The following is a 19,160-nucleotide window of genomic DNA, read 5'->3' as shown; positions in this document are numbered from 1 at the left end:
GCTTTAAAAACCTTTCATCAGTGTTACGCCCCCTCTTCTGACTCGGGTGCTCCCCACCACAGCCAGAGTTCCCACCTTTCCCTTTTCAGTATTAACTTCTGTTTGCACCACACTGAACACAAACCATCACTGACTTCTGAAGTCTGGTTGCAATCTGTGAAAGAGGTGGGGGTGGAGAACTTAATCAGAAGCGACAGACGGAAAAAACAATATGCAGGTAATCAGTCTTGTCCATTTTGAAATTATTTTATTTTCATCACAACATGTAGCACATTTCACACAATGACTAGCTAAAAAAGAGGGATCCCAAATATGACACGGTACAGGTCATGAAACAGAACTCTGTATCTTTCAATTCTGTTGTCAAGACAAAGTTATGATCAACTGTAGTCAGTTTAATAATTAAGGCACACAATTTGCTTCCTGGTCAAAGAATTTCAGATACAAATTTAAAGCGAAAGGCATTCAGACTTCACATTTAGCCAAAATTAAGTGGACTGGATGTGGGGGAGGAGGTAATAATTCCTGTTAACCTGTGAAGCCAATATAAAGAACAAGATTCTTTTATTGTCCTCCATGTGAAAAGAGGGAGGGAAGGACAGAGGTGAGGGGTGTACATGAGTCCAGCAACAAGCCAGTATCATGCCTAAGGTTGGCTTCATGGGATATCTGAAAGCAACCACAGTATGGATAAAGAAATTGTTCTAGAGCTCACAGCCACCCATATGCCATTCGGTTCTTACGGAACTGAGGACAGAAAGATGTTCAAGTAAAACTTATACAATATATGATCAGGATTTTGTCTCCTGTTGTACCCATATGTTCATAGAGTTAACAGACAGAATCTGAGGCAAGTAAAATAAATCCTACTAGTGCCCTCTGGAGTGCATTCTATTTTTTAATTTTTTAAAAAAATGAAGGAATAGTAGGAGTTTAACACTAGGCAAATAATCAAACTATTTGAATTCCCATTGTCAAGAGTGGCCAGGGTCACAACTGCAGTCTGCATACACCAATCTCTCAAGTGTATAACAATTGATAGATTTTGTTTAACATAACCACACATTAAACAAACAGAAAAGAGGTTTTCCAGCTTCCAGGAATGTTTTGATTGAGATACTTAATAGGATCCAGGACTGGTGTCAAACTTGGGTGCTAACACCAATTCTCTGCAAATAGCTCTCCCACGCTGCTTTCCTGTAAGTCTCTGCTTCCTCCAGATGATTGGGTGCAGACAAGATACCTCGTCCTACAATTATGATATCAGAGCCTTTTTTACCAATCACTTCTTGGGGGCTCAGGTACTTCTGCCCCAGGCTATCACCTGCAAAAGCACCACAAACAGATACTTCTCAATAGAAAACAGCAAGAATCACAATAAACCCTGAGGCAGTATTCAGACATCACAACGACAAAATGAAACTAAACTCCAATTAAGCACAAGTGAGGGGCATGCAGGGGCATAACAGCAAAACAGAGTGATATTTGAAGCTTGCTGTGCTGTTTGAACAAAGCCTTAGAGAATTTCCCATGCTAACTAACAATGGTTAATAATTCCAAAGTGTTCAGGAGGGTTAAAAGCAGCAAGTGGGAGACATATAACACTTTCACACATGCTGAATAATGTACTTTCAATGCACTTTAGCGATCATTTGCAAGTGGATTTTGCCATCTCACACAGTAAAATCCAGCTGCAAAGTGCATTGAAAGTGGATCGAAAGTGCATTATTCAGCATGTGTGAAAGCACCCTAAAGTGTTCTCAAATAATAACAGAATGTTCTCTTGGGGATACACCATCCAAGTAGATTTGCAGTGCCCAGGATATTCTTCTTTATTCATATAATGCTTACAAATATTTAAGAGCAAGAGTCCAGTAGCACCTTAAAGACTAACAACATTTCTGGCAGGGTATGAGCTTTCATGAGTTAAGTGAGCTGTAGCTTTAAGGTGTTACTGGACTCTTGCTCTTTTCTACTGCTATTGACAGACTAACACGGCTACCCATTGTGAGATGTTTAAGAGTCATTCAAAGCATGTCATGTTCTGTGTAAACTGGCTCCATGTGAAAAGGCAAGCCCATCACCATAGTAAAGGCTCAACCAGACAAGACGCCCGAGGATTTGTCATCAAATCTCCAGGACGATGTATCGGTTTAAGCAACAGAGCCATGAAAGGCCCCAATTTAACCCGAACTGCCAAATGCAAGAAATGGAGGACTGAAATCTTTCCGCCAGAGCTGTTTTTCCCACCTCAACTGCCCTCCACCTCCAAGTGCCTACTTGCTCCATTGAGGGGAGCTGTCTGTACATTTCTCACAACGATTTGTATCCATGTATAAAATCAGTTTGGGGTAATAAGTATTTTGAGACTTGGAAGATGGTAGGGAGGGAAGAGGAGAGTTCATTCCCTCTAGTCATGGTCCTGATCCAAATTAGGCCGCCTTTTTATTTTAAAAAAAGGTGCTAGAGATGCATTTATGGATCTTCTGGCGTCTCACCTGAGCTTCTCTCAGACATAGCATACAGGATACTCCTTCTACAACTGTTAAGTATGATTTACATATAGTAAAGACTGATAAAGTATCTATGAATACGAAAGAATAGTCTAATTTTACATAGAGAGATATTTCGTAGCTGCAATTTCCACAGTTGCATGGAACTGTTGCACAGTTGCATGGAACTGTTGCACAGTTGCAAGAATTCTGAACTTACAAGCATTCAAAACAAAGCAAGAGATCTTCTACAGATAGCAGATATGGCTTTCAGTGTGTGAAGCAGCAAAAAGAACATCATGGACATTACAAGTACACATATTTGGTATCACCTTGTGGTGCATTTGGCTCCCTTTGGTTGCATAACTACTCTGTTCATGTGTTTACTCCTTCCCCCTACTTCTTTGGGCAAGAGGTAAACACACATAATAGGAGAGATCCTGGGGCAGTTCAGATGACAGCTCTCTCTTATCCACGGTGGAGAGAGTAGGGAACAAAATGTACAACAATCCTGGCAACAAGCCAGGCCTGGTTGGGGGTTCATTCTGTACCTTCAAGCAGGTTAGTACATAAAAACTAGAAACGTTTGTCTGAACAACCTCTATTCTAGTATTTTTACAAAAAATGTGTACTGCCAAACTGATTTCTTTGACCTAGCAAACACAGTAAACGTTCTAAATGGGTCACTCGCATGGAAAGGCTTACCTCCAGCCTGCATCTGAACACCAGGAGTAAAGTGAAGGAATTCAGGTTTTTCAACAATTCTGGAGCCAGAAATAAAACCCAAAACGAAATCAGTGTGTTCTTCAGCCATTTTAACCTACAAGAAAATAGATACATAGGAACATTCATACCTTCTGGTAGGAACATGATACTTTACTCATTAAATGCTACGGGTCCTGTTGGCTGTATATTCTATTACTTATTTACACAATTCTTTAAAGGTAGAAGCAAAGGTTCAGGAATACAGAATACCTGAATACAGTAATATAGATGCAAGTTTGCATTTTCTTGGTAGTGTGTTCCAGAGCTGAGAAAACGTGCTAAACAGAAATGCCACTAAGCCAACCTGCAACCTTTGGAAAGCAGGAAGTGACTGAACAGCACACTGACCAGAATGGCAAATATGAAACTTTTACCTTATAAAGAATTGGACATAGCAGTGACAAATATATAGATTCATGCCACTCCTTCCTTCAATTTCTCCAGTATTATCACCCATTCTCTTCCATGAGGCTCTTTTCTGGGTTTGACTGAAGAACTTGGGGGTCTCATGATTCAGCACTTAATTCACACTGCTTCTCCCGAAGCACATATTTCCCTAAATTCCCACACTGTTGCTGCTTTTACAGTCTTGAGTGGACTCACTCTCACATAAGCAGGAAAACCATCAGCCAACATTACTCTTGCTAATAAGGAAGCCAAAAGCAGCACTCAAAACCATCACCTTCCTGGGCCCTATTCATGTGCCACTGCTCTCGTAGGTGAAGATGAGGACGTGGCCTTTTCTGTTGTACAATGCCTTTCCCTGACACTAAACCTGTTAACATTTTTTGCAGCAGGCAAAAGCTTTCCTGTTCAGCCCTGCTTCTGTGAACTGTTGGCTTTGGGGGAATTGGCTCTGAGTTTTATGTGAGATTTTATTTGTAAGCGTTGGAATCCACCATGCACTGATTTGAAATGCTCATGGAATTGCTGTTTACGCTGCTGTTTAGTTTGTTTAATCAGTGTTTGTATTTTTGCTATTCCTGCTTTTATGAGTTGTGATTGGAAAGATGAGTATTGCTGGGCTGGCTTTAAATTGGACGTTCACTGTAATTTTTTTATCAGCTAAATAAAGACCACTCTTTCCTTGCGTGGCAGGAGGAAAAACCCTTGCCTGAAAAAAATTCTGGACCTGCCTTAACACTTTTCAATCTTTAGTGAATACTCCAACTTACTGCAGCTTTTGTATATTCACCAGTAGCCAGAGACCCTTCGGAACTCATCTCCCCAATCAGAAGACATCCTCGTTGTAAAGGTCGCCCTACTGCTTTCAGTCCCTTAACAACTCCAGGGCCAGGAACCACATGGGCGTTAACTATATCCGACCAGGACGCTATTTTGAAGATGCCGCCTGAAAGGCAAAAAGGGAATTACCAGCTAAGCAGTTTTTTTTTCTCAGCTAGAACACAGTTTAAAATACTGGCTATTAAATGCTTCTCATATCTTTATTAGCACGGTAAAAAGAAGAATCCCTGGGGTTCCTGTTGCCCATAAAGCAACACTACGAATCCATGTGGTTCTAAGCTATCATAAAGAGATTTTTCTCTTTATGATCATCATGTATGTGGGCCTCAAATTTTGTTTCATTAGTGCAATTTCTCTCAATGTAGCATAACAATAAGAATAAAACTCAGCTAAAAAAAACCCTGCGAAGTCTTGTCTTTACTGAAATAAATAACAAGTGTCAAGTCGGTCCAGTTCCCAAGTATTTATACAGGTCTTGAAAAAAATGCATCAAATTGTAGGTTAGGACAATGGTAGATGAGTTGGTAGGAAGGAAGCAAATTCAAACTCACCTTCATACTGATGCTTCACTGTATTTCCAATGTCTGCAAACTTCCGGTCTTCAAATATCAAGAATTTATGCAGGTCTGCAAGGACTCTTAATTCTTTGATTACTTCTAGGGTGAAATCCTCCAGAATATCTATGTGTGTTTTCAAGACACAGATGGATGGGCCAAGAACAGCAGCCAGCCGGAGCAATTCTGAGGACTTGGTTACATCAGCAGAAAGACACAAGTTAGACTGCTTTTTCTCCATGAGCCTGAGAAGCCGAGCTGCAAGGGGATGCGTCTCAGGCAACTCAGCCCGAGCACCAAAACTCATTTCTTTGCACATTCTTTTCATACTAGTAGTACCATTTTGCTCCGAAGGCTGGCTAACGTTTTCCTGAATGAATTTCTCTACCTTCGTCACCATCACCGAAGCAACTTTTTTCTGCTGCTCAAGGATTTTCAGCACCTTAGTTAAGGTACATACTGAGTGTAAGTGAATCCCATTTTTCTCCAGCATGGCTCCTCCTCCCTGCTCTCTGTCCAACAGCACAATGGCATCAGTAACCTTCAGTCCCTCTTTACGAAGAACCTCTGCTGTTTCCAAGACACTTGAGCCAGTGGTGACCACATCCTCAATGATGAGACAAGTTTCTCCTGAATTTATGATGCCTTCCACAATGCGCTTGGTACCTTTAAAAGCAATAAATAAAGTACTTTACACCAAATCGCTTTGCTAGCTCAAATTAAAAGGTTACTGCTAATTAAAAATAAACAGCATATAACAATTGAGAATAAATAACTTTTGGCAAAAGCATTTTTCTACTGGTGTCACTAAAATGTGGGTATAATACATACACAGTTCCCCAGGAAGTTGTGAGACTTAATTTTTAAAAACATCTTTCTAGTCTTGAATAGTCATGGATTATATACCAATGTGTACAACCAAGATTGCTTCTTTTACCATATTCTTTAGCTTCTTTCCTGCGAATAAGCATTGGTATCTGGTTGGCTGAGCAGATGATCGTAGCCAATGGTAAAGCTGTGTATGGAACCCCACACACACAGTCATACTTGACTCCAGCATCCTTTGTTGTTTGAAAGAGAAGATGTGCTACCTGAGGAGGAATGAAATTAAAGATATGTTATTAACAGGACGGAACATTTGTGTTAGGAGCCAGAGTGGTACAGTAGTGGACTCTAATCTGTGGAACTGGACTCGATTCCCCACTCCTCCACATGAAACCTGCTGGGTGACCTTGGGCCAGTCACAGTTCTCTCAGAACTCTCTCAGCTCACGCAGAGACAAGCAATGGCAAACCATCTCCAAACATCTCTTGCCTTGAAAACCTTATGGAGTCGCCATAGGTCAGCGGCGACTTGATGGCACTTTCCACCACCACATTTGTGTTACTTGGTAGTACAGGAAGGATAGAGTCCACAAGCTATCTGCCAGAAAGAACACAGGTATCCTGGAAGTTCCAAATTCACATGGACGGGAACCATATTTTTCACTATGCTTTGTTACTTCACGAAACAGGTTGAGTACAAGTCATTCTGCTGTTGTTTGCACTGAGGAGGGAAAGAAAACATGGCTTATATTTCATGTGTGTGTGTGTGTGTGTGTGCGCGTAAAGTGCCGTCAAGTCGCAGCGGACTTATGGTGACCCCTTTTGGGGTTTTCATGGCAAGAGACTAACAGAGGTGGTTTGCCAGTGCCTTCCTCTGCACAGCAACCCTGGACTTCCTTGGTGGGCTCCCATCCAAATACTAACCAGGGCTGACCCTGCTTAGCTTCTGAGATTTGACGAGATCAGGCCATCCAGGTCAGGGCCTTATATTTCATACTCCTGGATAAAAAAGAAAGCAGGCTGTGTGATACAGCGTCACTAACATCAGCTCTGCCACCTCAATCCCATCAGTCTATCTTCATCACTTTTCAAGCACTGTAGAAAACATATGAGATGCTTTAAAAAAGAGATTGCAGCATTTATATATGTTTTAGGTGGCCAGCATGCTCACTTGCATTTATTGAATGGGGATAACTTTTATCTAACCTATCCAGTTACAAGCAACAGCTAACTTCTAGCCTGTCCCTAACTCCCACCTATGCAATAGTCGTATTGTAGCACTAGCAATCAAGCTGGCACCACCCTCTGTGACATGGACTTTGTAAGCAAGCATCCTGATTTTCAAGGTCTTTCTAGCTTCCCTTCAGAACAGTCACTGTACTTAACATCTGGAGTGCTTCAAAAATTCAGATGTATTAGTTACAGACCTGAGTGCAGTGACATGCAAAACAAAACAAACCCTACAGTTTGCCTTTGAGGTTCCTACATGTAGATGAACACAACATATAAATCCAGGCTACAGAATCACACCACACTGATGTTACCAAAAACCTGATCTGATATGAAACCAGTGGCACAGAACCCCATTTTTTTCACACTTTCAAATAAGTCCTTTGGACACCTATTACTACCTCATGTTAAAAAAAGGTCGCTTCCTTCACTAGTCAGAGCATAGCATACACCTATTCACATAGGAAATAACAAATTCTTGCATGTAACAAAAAAGGTTCTAGCTCACAAAAACAAACAAACAAACAAACAAAAAATACCGGTAGCACAACAGACTTGTTCACCTTTAAGGTAACACAATACTGCTGTTTCTACGTCAAGAAAAACAGCGGCTGGGGCATAAGAACATAAGAACGGCCCTGCCTGGATCAGACCAAGGCCCATCAAGTCCAGCAGTCTGTTCACACAGTGGCCAACCAGGTGCCTCTAGGAAGCCACTAACAAGACGAGTGCAGCAGCACCATCCTGCCTGTGTTCCACCGCACCCAAAATAATAGGCATGCTCCTCTGATACTAGAGAGAATGTATGCAGCATGACTAGTATCCATTCTAACTAACAGCCATGAATACCCCTCTCCTCCATGAATATGTCCACTCCCCTCTTAAAGCCCTCCAAGCTGGCAGCCATCACCACATCCTTGAAATGATGGCCACAAAGACCTCTGAACATTCAAAAAGTGTTATATAAACGTCCAGTTAAATGTGCTCAGAGGCAGTTCAATCTTTAGAACAGCCCCATAAGATAGGCCAATATCATCTGCCTACTGTAACCCTGCGCCAATTTATTTCACCAATAACGTCTCACCTCCCATGCCCAATTTATCATATTTTACAAACTTGTCAAGAGCCCGACACTCCCATTCAGTCACATGAATACTACTGGCTACCAGCCATCACAGCTGCTCCCCCCCCATACCTTTTTGCCGTCAAGTCACATCTGAGTTATTGGCAACCCAGTAAGGTTTTCAAGGCAAGAGGCTAACAGAAGTGGTTTGCCATTGCCTGCCTGCGCATCACGCCCCTGGTATTCCATGGAGGTCTCCCATCCAAGCTCTAGCCAGGGCTGAGAGTGTGTGACTGGCCCAAGCAGATTGCTTAAGAACCTACAATGGCAAAGGAAATGGAGAATGAATACTGTTTGATCCTACAGATTTAATTCACATTTATTTATGTATTTTTCTTTCTAGTTTTATCCTCTGTAAGTTTTGGATATGATCAAGCATTGTAATTTTACCCATATTTAGTATTTGTTTTGATATTAAATAGCTATGCATCTTGGAAATTTTGCCATTTTTAACCATTTTAATAGCAAATCCATTTTGTATTTGTTTTACCCTATACTATTCAACTATGTGCCCTGACCTGGATGGCCCAGGCTAGCCTGATCTCGTCAGATCCCAGAAGCGAAGCAGGGTCGGCCCTGGTTAGTATTTGGATGGGAGACCATCGAGGAAGTCCAGGGCTGCTGTGCAGAGGAAGGCACTGGCAAACCACCTCTGTTCGTCTCTTGCCATGAAAGCCCCAAAAAGGGGTCGCCATAAGTCGGCTGCGACTTGACGGCACTTCACACACACACCTATGTAATAGTAGAAAAGGGCCAGAGTCCAGTAGCACCTTAAAGACTAACAAAAATATTTTCTGGTAGGGTATGATCTTTCGTGAGCCACAGCTCACTTCTTCAGATACCAGTAGTAGAAAAGGGCAAGAGTCCAGTACCACCTTAAAGACTAACAAAATTTTTATAAAAGGGCAAGAGTTCAGTAGCACCTTAAAGACTAACAAAAATATTTTCTGGCAGGGTCTGAGCTTTCGTGAGCCACAGCTCACTTCTTCAGAAATAGCTAGAATGTGAATCCATCTGTCTTTAAGTAGAGGAGAGTGAATTCAGACAAGCATTAGTATGTAAATGTTCACAGTATGTCAATGTGAATAGCAGGCGTGATGGGATTAGGTGTGGTCTGCAGAAGAGTCTGTGATGTCCAGGGGAGAGATGGGTGTGGAGAAATCAGCACTGGTCATGAGCCAGGAATGCAAGGTCTTTTTTCAGCCCAGGTAAATGCATTGACTTTAGTATGAATATCAAAAACCTCTGTAAATTCGCTTTATTTGTTGGCCTGACTGCAAATAAACGCTTGAATTATTGACTGACGTGCCCAAGGTCACCCAGCAAGCTTCCATAGCGCGAGTGGGGAATCTGAACTCGGGTTTCCCAGGTCCCAACCCGACAGTTGAACCACTACCCCGCGCTGCCCCCTTCCTCCGCCCTGGTCATCCCCTATCCCCTCCCCCCCCCCCGCGTACTTGGTTGAGCAGAGCCGGGTGAGACACGACGACGCGGAGGTCGACGTACACCGGGGAGACGAGGCCGCTCTTGAGCACGAACTCCCCGAAACGAAGAGCCGCCACGCGGTGGAGCTCGGACGCCAGCACGTCCATCGCGCGCCGCCACGCGCTCAGGGGGGCCCGTCGCCGAGCGATGACGCAGCCCCGACGGCCGTCTCGGGAAGGGCAGAGCACGTGACGACCGCCGCCGCCGAGCGATGACGCAGCCCCGACGGCCGTCTCGGGGAAGGGTAGAGCACGTGACGATCGCCGCCTCTGCTCCCCCCCTTTCTACTCTTGCATTGGCTGTTGACTGTAGTGGGCGGGGTTTAGTAACGGCCGATGGGGGACCGTTAGTCTTCAGTTGGTCTGCGGCCGTCTCCGGGGAAACGCGCGGGGGGTTTGATTGGTGAGGACTGAACATTTCTCTCCGTTTTCAATATCTGTTGAGTTTGGGCACATACAATAGATCCCTTTCTGTATTTTGTTTCCTTCCCCTAGGAACATTATGGAAATAAGCTGGCACACTTGTATCTCTCTGGTCATTTTGTTGACCTAATTTGATGCATTGGTTCTTGTAGGTTATCCGGGCTGTGTGACCGTGGTCTTGGTATTTTCTTTCCTGACGTTTCGCCAGCAGCTGTGGCAGGCATCTTCAGAGGAGTCACACTGAAGGACAGTGTCTCTCAGTGTCAAGCGTGTAGGAAGAGTAATATATAGTCAGAAAGGGGTTGGGGTTGACAATGATTCAGCTCAACCCCAACCCCTTTCTGACTGTATATTACTCTTCCTACACACTTGACACTGAGAGACGCTGTCCTTCAGTGTTACTCCTCTGAAGATGCCTGCCACAGCTGCTGGCGAAACGTCAGGAAAGAAAATACCAAGACCACGGTCCCACAGCCCGGATAACCTACAAGAACCAATGAACTCTGACCGTGAAAGCCTTCAACAATATTCTGCATATATTGTTTGGGATAACCGTTTACACCAGATAGCTCTGGCTTTTGTGGCTACAGTGCTGTTTTTCCTTTGTTAATTGATCTATATGCCTCTGATTTGTTTTTGGGGGTTTTTTTTTTGGCAGTCCACAGTATCCACAGCACTCTCCTCCCATTGAAAAATGACAATTGTTATTTAAGGAAACAGAGAAAAGAAGGGGTAAAAGACCAACTTCGGGAAACAGGAGGGGGGGTAGCAGGGGTGCATTCTGCAGCAAGGGCGATATTTGGGTCAGCGGCGCTAAAAAATGGAGGGCGGGCAGGAGTGTGTGTGTGTGTGTGTGTGTGTGTGTGTGTGTGTGTGTAAAGTGCCGTCAAGTCGCAGCCGACTTATGGAGACCCCTTTTGGGGTTTTCATGGCAAGAGACTAACAGGTGGTTTGCCAGTGCCTTCCTCTGATCAGCAACCCTTGTATTCCTTGGTGGTCTCCCATCCAAATACTAACCAGGGCTGACCCTGCTTAGCTCCTGAGATCTGACGAGATCAGGCTAGCCTGGGCAACCCAGGTCAGGCCCTTTATGATAGCTGAATGGTTATCATACAACCAGACTACCGTGTGTGTGTGTGTGTGTTAAGTGCCGTCAAGTCGCTTCTGACTCATGGCGACACTGAATGAAAGTCCTCCAAAATGTCCTATCTTTGTCAGCCTTGCTCAAATCTTGCAAATTGAAGGCTGTGGCTTCCTTTATTGAGTCAATCCATCTCTTGTTGGGTCTTCCTCTTTTCCTGCTGTCCTCAACTACCATATTTCATATTAAATTCTTAAAATATATTTGCTTTATAAGTATGCAGTGCTCTATACAAATTGGCCCAAGTCATATTTGTGGACACCGCCTGAATTGTCACATTTAACATACTACAGGCAACTAGAAGCCTTTTGTTATAAACTACATGACATGGAAAATATAAAAAATGAAGGAACCTCCTATTTAAGTCTGCTTACAAAAGAAGTCAGTATTTTACAGACACCCTATATATGGCAACAAATGACAAACTTATATTAGACCGATTGCGAGAAATTTAGACTTGCTTTTATTTCCTTGACAGGTTCTGCAGATATTCATTGCCAATATGTCCTAATAAAATTGCCTGGACCACTTTTAAACAAAATATTTTTTTTAATTGCCATAAAGACACACGAGGGAGGGAAGCCAATACGATACCAGGTGATAGTACTGTACACACTGGGCACTGCTTGAATACGCACGTGCTGTTTGAATGTGCAGATGTATCCAGCCCCAAGTTTTATTATCCACCTAGGCTTCTCATGTATTGAAGATTTGGGATTCTGTCGTGCTTGCTCTGAATGAAACTTAGGGCATTTATGCCTGGGAGGTTTTGCCTTGGATTTGCCACTCTCAAGATGCACATTTCCCCCATCCGAATTCTCAAAACCCTGCATGGGGGCTTATTTTTGAGTTTTAGGAATTTGGGTGGGGAAAATGTGCATCTAGAGAGCGGCAAATCCAAGGCAAAACCTCCCAGGCATAAATGGGCCATGGCCTTAATTAACTGCACATCTCCACCTTTTGACTAGCTGTTTTTGTTACAACCATGTTGCTGTAACTGGGGAGAGGGGTGTTTTGTTCATTAATTTGGAACATTTTATCATGCTTTCCCCATTCAAAAGTGGCTTACAATAATTAATCCACCACATTTCTGATATATGTTAACAATATTTAAAGTGTAATCCTATGCCAAACTCTTCCAGCATAGGTTTATTTAAATCAATGGACCACTGGATTAATTCAGTGTAACATCACACTGGTAATAGGGTGTGTGTTTTTTTAGTGCTCCGACATTCATTTGTATTATTTCAGAAACTGTCACCATGGTTGTGGGAAGTATTATTATTTTCCTGGTCTTAAAAATGAAAAGTTATGGCTGAAAGATAGCTGCTTGCCTAAAGCCACATTTGTGTCTTCAGGTGAGATTTGAATTGACTTTCCAGATCATGTTGCGTACTCTTATGTCACTACGCAGTAGCAGTGCCACTTTAATTATTATTTATTCAGTAATGATGGCTTGTAATCAAGACACAGGTTTGTAGGGTTAGCTATGGATTAAAGAGCCCAAACAGCTTACATGCATAGAAGTGAAATATCAGGGGACAGAGTAATAGCCAGCTCCTTCTCTGTTCCATTTACTCTTGATGTGGAGATAAACAGACTAGCTGTTTTGTGTAGATTTAGACTTGGTTCTCACTGAAGAGGTAAGTAAGCCTGGGCTGTACCTGTTTAAACAGCAACATGATTGAAAACTCGTTGATTTGAAAAACAAACACCAAACCCCATGCACAGAAAGTTAGCTTGTCTGGGGAAATGACTAGAATCCTCCTTATTTATGACTTGTTAGTTTCTTTGGAAGGAACTGTTTGCATGGAGGAATGTCCAGTCAAGCAAGCCCTTACTTATAGTTTGAAATGGTATAGCCCAAATACAGGTTATTGGCTTGGTGGTTACTTTCTTGAATTTGGGGCACCAGGTGAAGACACCTTTATTTTACCATGCGTCCAGTGAAAGATAAATCAGTTCCCCCATATACATGTACCCCACCATCACCACAGCTGGATGCGGCAGCATTTATTGCTTGTGTAGCCATATTTTGTTGATTTTGTAATTGTAGTTTATTTGTTCTTTTTATTGTCAGTTTAATTTTTTTTCTTTTAGTCAGCTTTGAAATGTTTTAAATAGTTTTCCCCTGTTTTATGATTGTGCTAGCTCACTGGAATTTTGGTATGTAATGAAAATTTTGAATTTTTTAATAATTAGGAATGAGATCACGGATATCTACAACCAGATACCTCCGAACTGATGAGCATTGCAAGCTCTTGCATTACATGTTCATTTCACTATCTTGAAGTAGGAACCCCTAAAAACAGAAGAAATTGTAGCTGTTGAGGGGGGAAACCCACAAACCCTCTTATGCCTTAAAATTAGGATCACTGTTTACCCTACATTTACAATGAATGCTGTAACTTCATCATAATGATACCTGATAGATAAATTTAAAAATATTTTGGGACTGACAATACAGTAGCCCATTCTTCTAGTATTAGGGAATACGGGGGATACATAAGTACGTTATAATGCAAGGAAAGCATTTTCACTATGTGGTTTACACATCAAGCCATTGACTTGCTCTGTAGCATGGTATATAGCTGTTTGCTGAATTTATTATATCAGGATTGCTCTATTTTTTTCTGAGCAACTGATCTTATTTCTTGAAACAAGCAAAAAACCTCCTGAACTCAGTTTGTATACTGTATTTATAAGGAAGGCAAGAGCCCCAAATGTAGATTTTGAATCATCATCTGTACATAACATGTACTGCAGAAGATTAAGAACATGTGACAGCAGGAAACCAGTTTACAACATTACATATGAGGAACTGGCGGTATAAATAAAATAGTTACAAAACGTATCTTTAGAAAACACATATGCGTACAAAATGAAATTGGCAATCCAACCAAGAGTTAATAACACTTAAGGCAGACCAGCAAAAGACTGAAAATGATTAAGGCTGTGGAATTATTTTGCACCTTGAAAAATCTTAAGCTCTTAACAACACACATACTCCCTCCCACCCACAAATGATATGATTGTTGCAAATATTTTAAAGGTGTGTATTTTAGTTGTCTGTTTTACCTCTCCACATGCCAGACTTTATTTTCTCAGCAAAAGACCTATAACTATTGGAGCGGTATTTTAGCAAAAAGCATACTAAAGTGTTTGATAGAAAGAGACGTAAAAGCACCAGTGTTGAAAATCTGGGCGCAAAGGGATGATATGGCTTGAATAGAATAGATTCTTGTAGGTTCAGAGTATTGAGACCACAAATGACAGAATCCTGACATCATGCTAACAGTCAGTAGCGTTAATTATCCCAGACAGCTATTTGATGTTTGTTGGCAGTGTATAACTAGCCTTGGAAAAAGGAATTTGATTATATTCCATTAGGAAAGCACCATTTTCTGATGGATCACCAATGATCGGACAGGGTGATAAACCAGGGTGATAAACTGTTCAGAGATAATTTATTTCTACAACTGAATCAGAAAGAAAAGGTAGATCATGAAATGGCGGTTGGTTTCCCTAGAGAACCTGAACATGTATATCAAATCCTAATTACAAACTATAGCCCTGAAGCATCTCTAGGCACACTTAATTACATGCAGCTAGCAGATGTAGGTGGGGGCGTGCATCTGAACATCAAGTTCCACAGGGACCATATGAGCATAAATATATGCCACTGTGTCAGCTGTACACTGAGATCTCCCTGGCTAGATTGGAATGTAGACTGTTGAGGTAGGGGGTCAAATATGAAGTGCAGCAGGGGCGTCTTTATGCAAAACTGACCCTCACAGATTTCAATGAAATTTGTTCTCTAGTGTGTGTACCTAGGAAAGTAGTCTTAGGGTCAACATTTGTGTTGCCCATTGTTGAAATGTTCTAAGCTTCAAAGCAAGTTTCTGTAGACATAACTGTGTTTCATTCATAAGATTTTCATGTTACAAAGGTGTAGAAGGAATGGCCAAATGATTGGCTCAGCCAATATCTAATGACATGATTTCATTCGGCTTCCAGGATTGTACAAGCAAAGAGTGCTGAGTGAGCTCAAGTTTGTGTAAAAAAATAAAGAGCGTATGTCCTAATTTCTTATCATTATCCACCTCAAATTTTGAGGGAAGACATCATTTATCCACTTTTGAGACGGACGTGTATTTTTTCTTTTAAACCCCATTTCTTACTTTAAATTCTGGGTCTGTTTTTTGTTTTTGTCTCAAACAAATGTGGTACGTGACACATCTTATATCCTGATTTTGCCACTTCAGAGCACCATCAGGAAAACATGTAAACTGCTGAGGTCTTTGCAGGACATTTGAGATAGAAGGAAACATGTTGACTTGGGGATAAAATCCCATTGATTTCAGTGGCACATATTTCCAAGCAATCCAGAAAACAATGGCATTTCATATTCTTAGGTGTGAACAAGGTAGCCAAGCAGTTAATATAGTAATATTCTTTTCCTGTTTAGAAAGAAATGCTGAACAGAGTAACAAGGTTTTGTGTGAAGTAAAAACTGGTCTCTGTCAATACCCAGATTTGTTCTAGTTCACCCATGCTTTTGGAATCATAGACATTAAGCACATATCATCGGTATGATGATTTTTGTATTATTCGCAAATCCTAAACCAGTGACTATAGAAGCTTTCAAGAATCCATAGCATTAGACACTTAAGTTTCAGGATTATTTCTTGTTCGATTTGACAGCTCATCTCAATAAATCATGTTCTTTTCACTCTCAACAGAAAAGTTCTAGACTTGTTCTTAAATTGCCTCTCTAAAAACTGTTTAACATATAAAACAAAATTCAGCATGTTTGTGTAAGAAAGCCATAAATCGTTTTTGAGCCACTCTCTCTGTCTGAGCATTGTTAAAGCAGAAGAGAGGCAATTTTAACACATTGTTCTAGCCAATGTCAGTTTTATAATCCGCATGAATTGCTTTAAAACATAAATGAGGGGGCGCCTTCAGATATGTAGATACCGTGTTTCTCCCAAACTCAATAACAGCACCATATCCTATGGTTCTCCATAACTCTGTCCATGCATTTGCTTTAGAGACTCAGACATTTGCATCAGCTGGTAGCTATTTCACAGTAACTTGTACCTGACTAAATTAGTTTATTCTGACCCGATATCCTGGATACAGTGTGCATTTTCTCTGGATCACAAGTGTTTACATAGGCCCCAGGGCAGTCAGAGGAATCCAAGGTCATATAGCAGATGATCTATGCTCTGATCATGTCCAGGTTAAATTGCTGTAATGTATTCTATGCAGGGCTGCTTTTGAAAACTGTTAGGAAACTTCAGTTGGTCCCAAATGCAGAGGCCAGGATATTTTCAGGGTCCAGATACGGGGATTGTATCTCCCCTTTGTTGAAATTTCTACGTTGGCTACCCATCTGTTTCCAGTCACAATTCAAAGTGCCAGTTCTTACCTAAATGGTTTGGCGCAAGGGTATTTGAAATACTGTCTTTTCCTATATCATCCAGGCCACCAGCTGAGATTCTCTTCTCAAGCCCTGCTCTCTATGCCCCCACCTACAAAGGTAAGCTGGGTGGTGATCAGATGGGTAAGATGGGGGGCAACCGGAGGTGGCTTTTTCAGCGATGGCACCTTGCCTTTGGAATACCCTTCCCCTTGAGGCTCACCTGGCATAGTTTTCATTGTCCTTTAGATGTCAGGCCAAGACATTTCTCTTAACCTGGACCTTTAACTAAGGGGTTCCATCTTGCTTAGCTGTTTTATGGTCTGTTCCTAGCCTGAGGCCGGTTTTGGTCAATATCCTTTTATATTGCTCCATTTTATGTGGGGTTGCTTTTATTGGCTTGGTTTGTTTTATTGATATGATTTGTTTTATAGTTTTTCTGTTTTGTTTTGTTTTAGTGTTGTTAGTCATCTTGAGCAGATCTGAAGAGGTGGCATACACATTTTCTAAATAAATGTTCAGATATGGGCCATGATGGTCAATGGGACAGTGTCAGGTAAATTTGCATAGGATTAAAATCTGTGTCCCATTCAAGCAATGAGATTTAGATCAGTCACAGCTAATTTATTTCCTTGGTCTTAGTGGGACTTACTCATAGATAACTTTACCTGGGTTATGACCCTTATTTTTAACCTATCTCCAAGCCCACATCTGGATGATTTTCAGTACCATGAGGAAATAATGACAACTAAAAGCAACCTCAAGAGCTGATTCCATCCCACATTCTTTACTATGACATCAGTGGGTACAGGATGATCAAACTGATTACAAAAAGTATCGTATAGCCATATTATTGAGAAAATAAATATGTGTTGGGGACAAAACCCTTTCACTGAGAAGTTAAAATGCTAGGACTTATCTTATTCCTCTGCAAAGGCACTGTGCTTTGTTAAGCCTTATTTGCTAGCCCCAGAATCTAAATCAATATCCATCCATATACTTCCACCTTTTCTATATTGATTTTCTGAACAGGGAAGAAACATCTCCACCCAAACAAGTTCCCCATTCTTGCCGTACGTATAGCTCCTGCTCTGGCAACTGTAATACAACTTCTGTGGTAAAATACTCTATTTGCAGAGAAACACATACTAACTTTAAGCAGGATTATTGTTACTTAAAGTGTATGATCCTTGTTTGTGTTGTGGCTTACACTAACCACAGGTTGTCAAACATTGGCAGTCAACAGTTTTAAGGGCAGAGTAGTTGCAGATGCTAAGATAGCCTCAAGATCTAACAGTTATGTAAAAAAGTTAAGTGCTATTAGAATAAGCACCACCTTCATTTTCTTCAGCTGGGTCCTTGTGGACAACATTGTTTAGGAAACTGTCATAAAAGTTGCAATGTTTGCCTAATCTTTGGTAACTTTCTGCTCCCCAACAGTATGTTGCCTGTCAGCTCAGCCAGGAGAGCCCCTGCTCTTCTCTATCCCAGCACTGACATAGAGCAAGTAGAGACAACTCTGTAACTTTCCAGAGAATGCTTGAAACTCTGCTTGGTAAGATGGTCATGGATGACGTAGTGAGGAGAATCTTACTAGTCTCCTGCTTTGCCAGGTGCACAATGGGAGGAAGTTCTTTATTATTTGGCAATCCAGACGCCTGATGTGGAGTGTTACTTTTTTCTCTTTGACTGAGTTCCATGATTTTTTTTTAATGTGCAAGTCTTAGTATAGGCTTGTCTAAAAGTGCTTTGGTGTCCTTAATAAACAGTTATGGGGAATGAAAGAGTAACTGAGTGTCTCTTCTCTGAAGATTGTACAGTAATGTAGACAAAGAAACAGAACTTAGGGTCAGAGCAAACCCATCTGCAGTGATGAATTGTGATTTACATAGATGGCATCACATAGAGACTTACCTTGTGAAGTAAGGTAAATATCTTGAGTTAACAGTACTTTGAACAAGTGAAGTAGGAAATTTCATTGTCTGTATAATATGTTGGCAGATGAAACTATGCCTTTAAGAATTACTAAATCTTATTACTACACAGCAAGTTTATAGAATAACCATTGCTGGGCATAGAGGAAGAAAAAAATTAGACATGAATTGTTGACTAAAGGATAGCAGGATCATGAACCATTGACCGTACTAATGTATCCGTGGTATAAAAATTAGACTAATCCCTAGGCCACTATAACTTTGCCTTCAAAGTCACTTGATTTGAAAAATGTTTCAACAGTTTCTAAAGAACTATTCACTGGTAATGCTTTTGATTAATAAAAATGATAATTGTAATTATCTTTTTGCATGATTTCACACCAAATTTTTGGGATTGAAGGAAAATGCTAGCATAGATGTTTGTGTGATGGAGATAGTGTGTGTGGGGGGAGAGAGAGATGTATGCACAAATGTAGTAAACTATTGATCCTTCACATCCATTTTGAAGCTGAAAACATAG

At 41.3% G+C, this 19,160-nt stretch overlaps 1 protein-coding gene across 1 annotated transcript; it reads right to left on the bottom strand.

Annotated features, from left to right (window-relative positions):
* Positions 1–1,093: 1,093 nt before the first annotated feature.
* On the bottom strand, positions 1,094–9,825 carry UMPS (uridine monophosphate synthetase). Its single transcript, XM_056861281.1, has 6 exons — positions 9,691–9,825; positions 5,994–6,147; positions 5,054–5,722; positions 4,433–4,608; positions 3,198–3,312; positions 1,094–1,324 (listed from the first exon to the last, which is right to left on the bottom strand). Exons 1-6 carry the CDS (start codon positions 9,823–9,825, stop codon positions 1,143–1,145), a joined length of 1,431 nt encoding a protein of 476 aa, XP_056717259.1. The 3' UTR covers positions 1,094–1,142.
* Between the last annotated feature and the right edge of the window lie 9,335 nt (positions 9,826–19,160).

The sequence above is a fragment of the Euleptes europaea genome, chromosome 15, assembly GCF_029931775.1.
Source record: "Euleptes europaea isolate rEulEur1 chromosome 15, rEulEur1.hap1, whole genome shotgun sequence".
Lineage (NCBI taxonomy): Eukaryota > Metazoa > Chordata > Lepidosauria > Squamata > Sphaerodactylidae > Euleptes > Euleptes europaea.
The sequence above is the reverse complement of the archived record's forward strand: the minus strand, read 5'-3'. Positions and strand labels throughout refer to the sequence as shown.

Bases quoted from the DNA above. Each gene is read 5' to 3' on its own strand.
- UMPS (XM_056861281.1), bottom strand. From the start codon at position 9,825: ATGGACGTGCTGGCGTCCGAGCTCCACCGCGTGGCGGCTCTTCGTTTC. The intron at 6,148-9,690 runs GTACGCGGGGGG...ATTCCTCCTCAG, and splicing joins ACCCGGCTCTGCTCAACCAA to GTAGCACATCTTCTCTTTCA. The intron at 3,313-4,432 runs GTAAGTTGGAGT...ATTTTCTTGTAG, and splicing joins GTGAATATACAAAAGCTGCA to GTTAAAATGGCTGAAGAACA.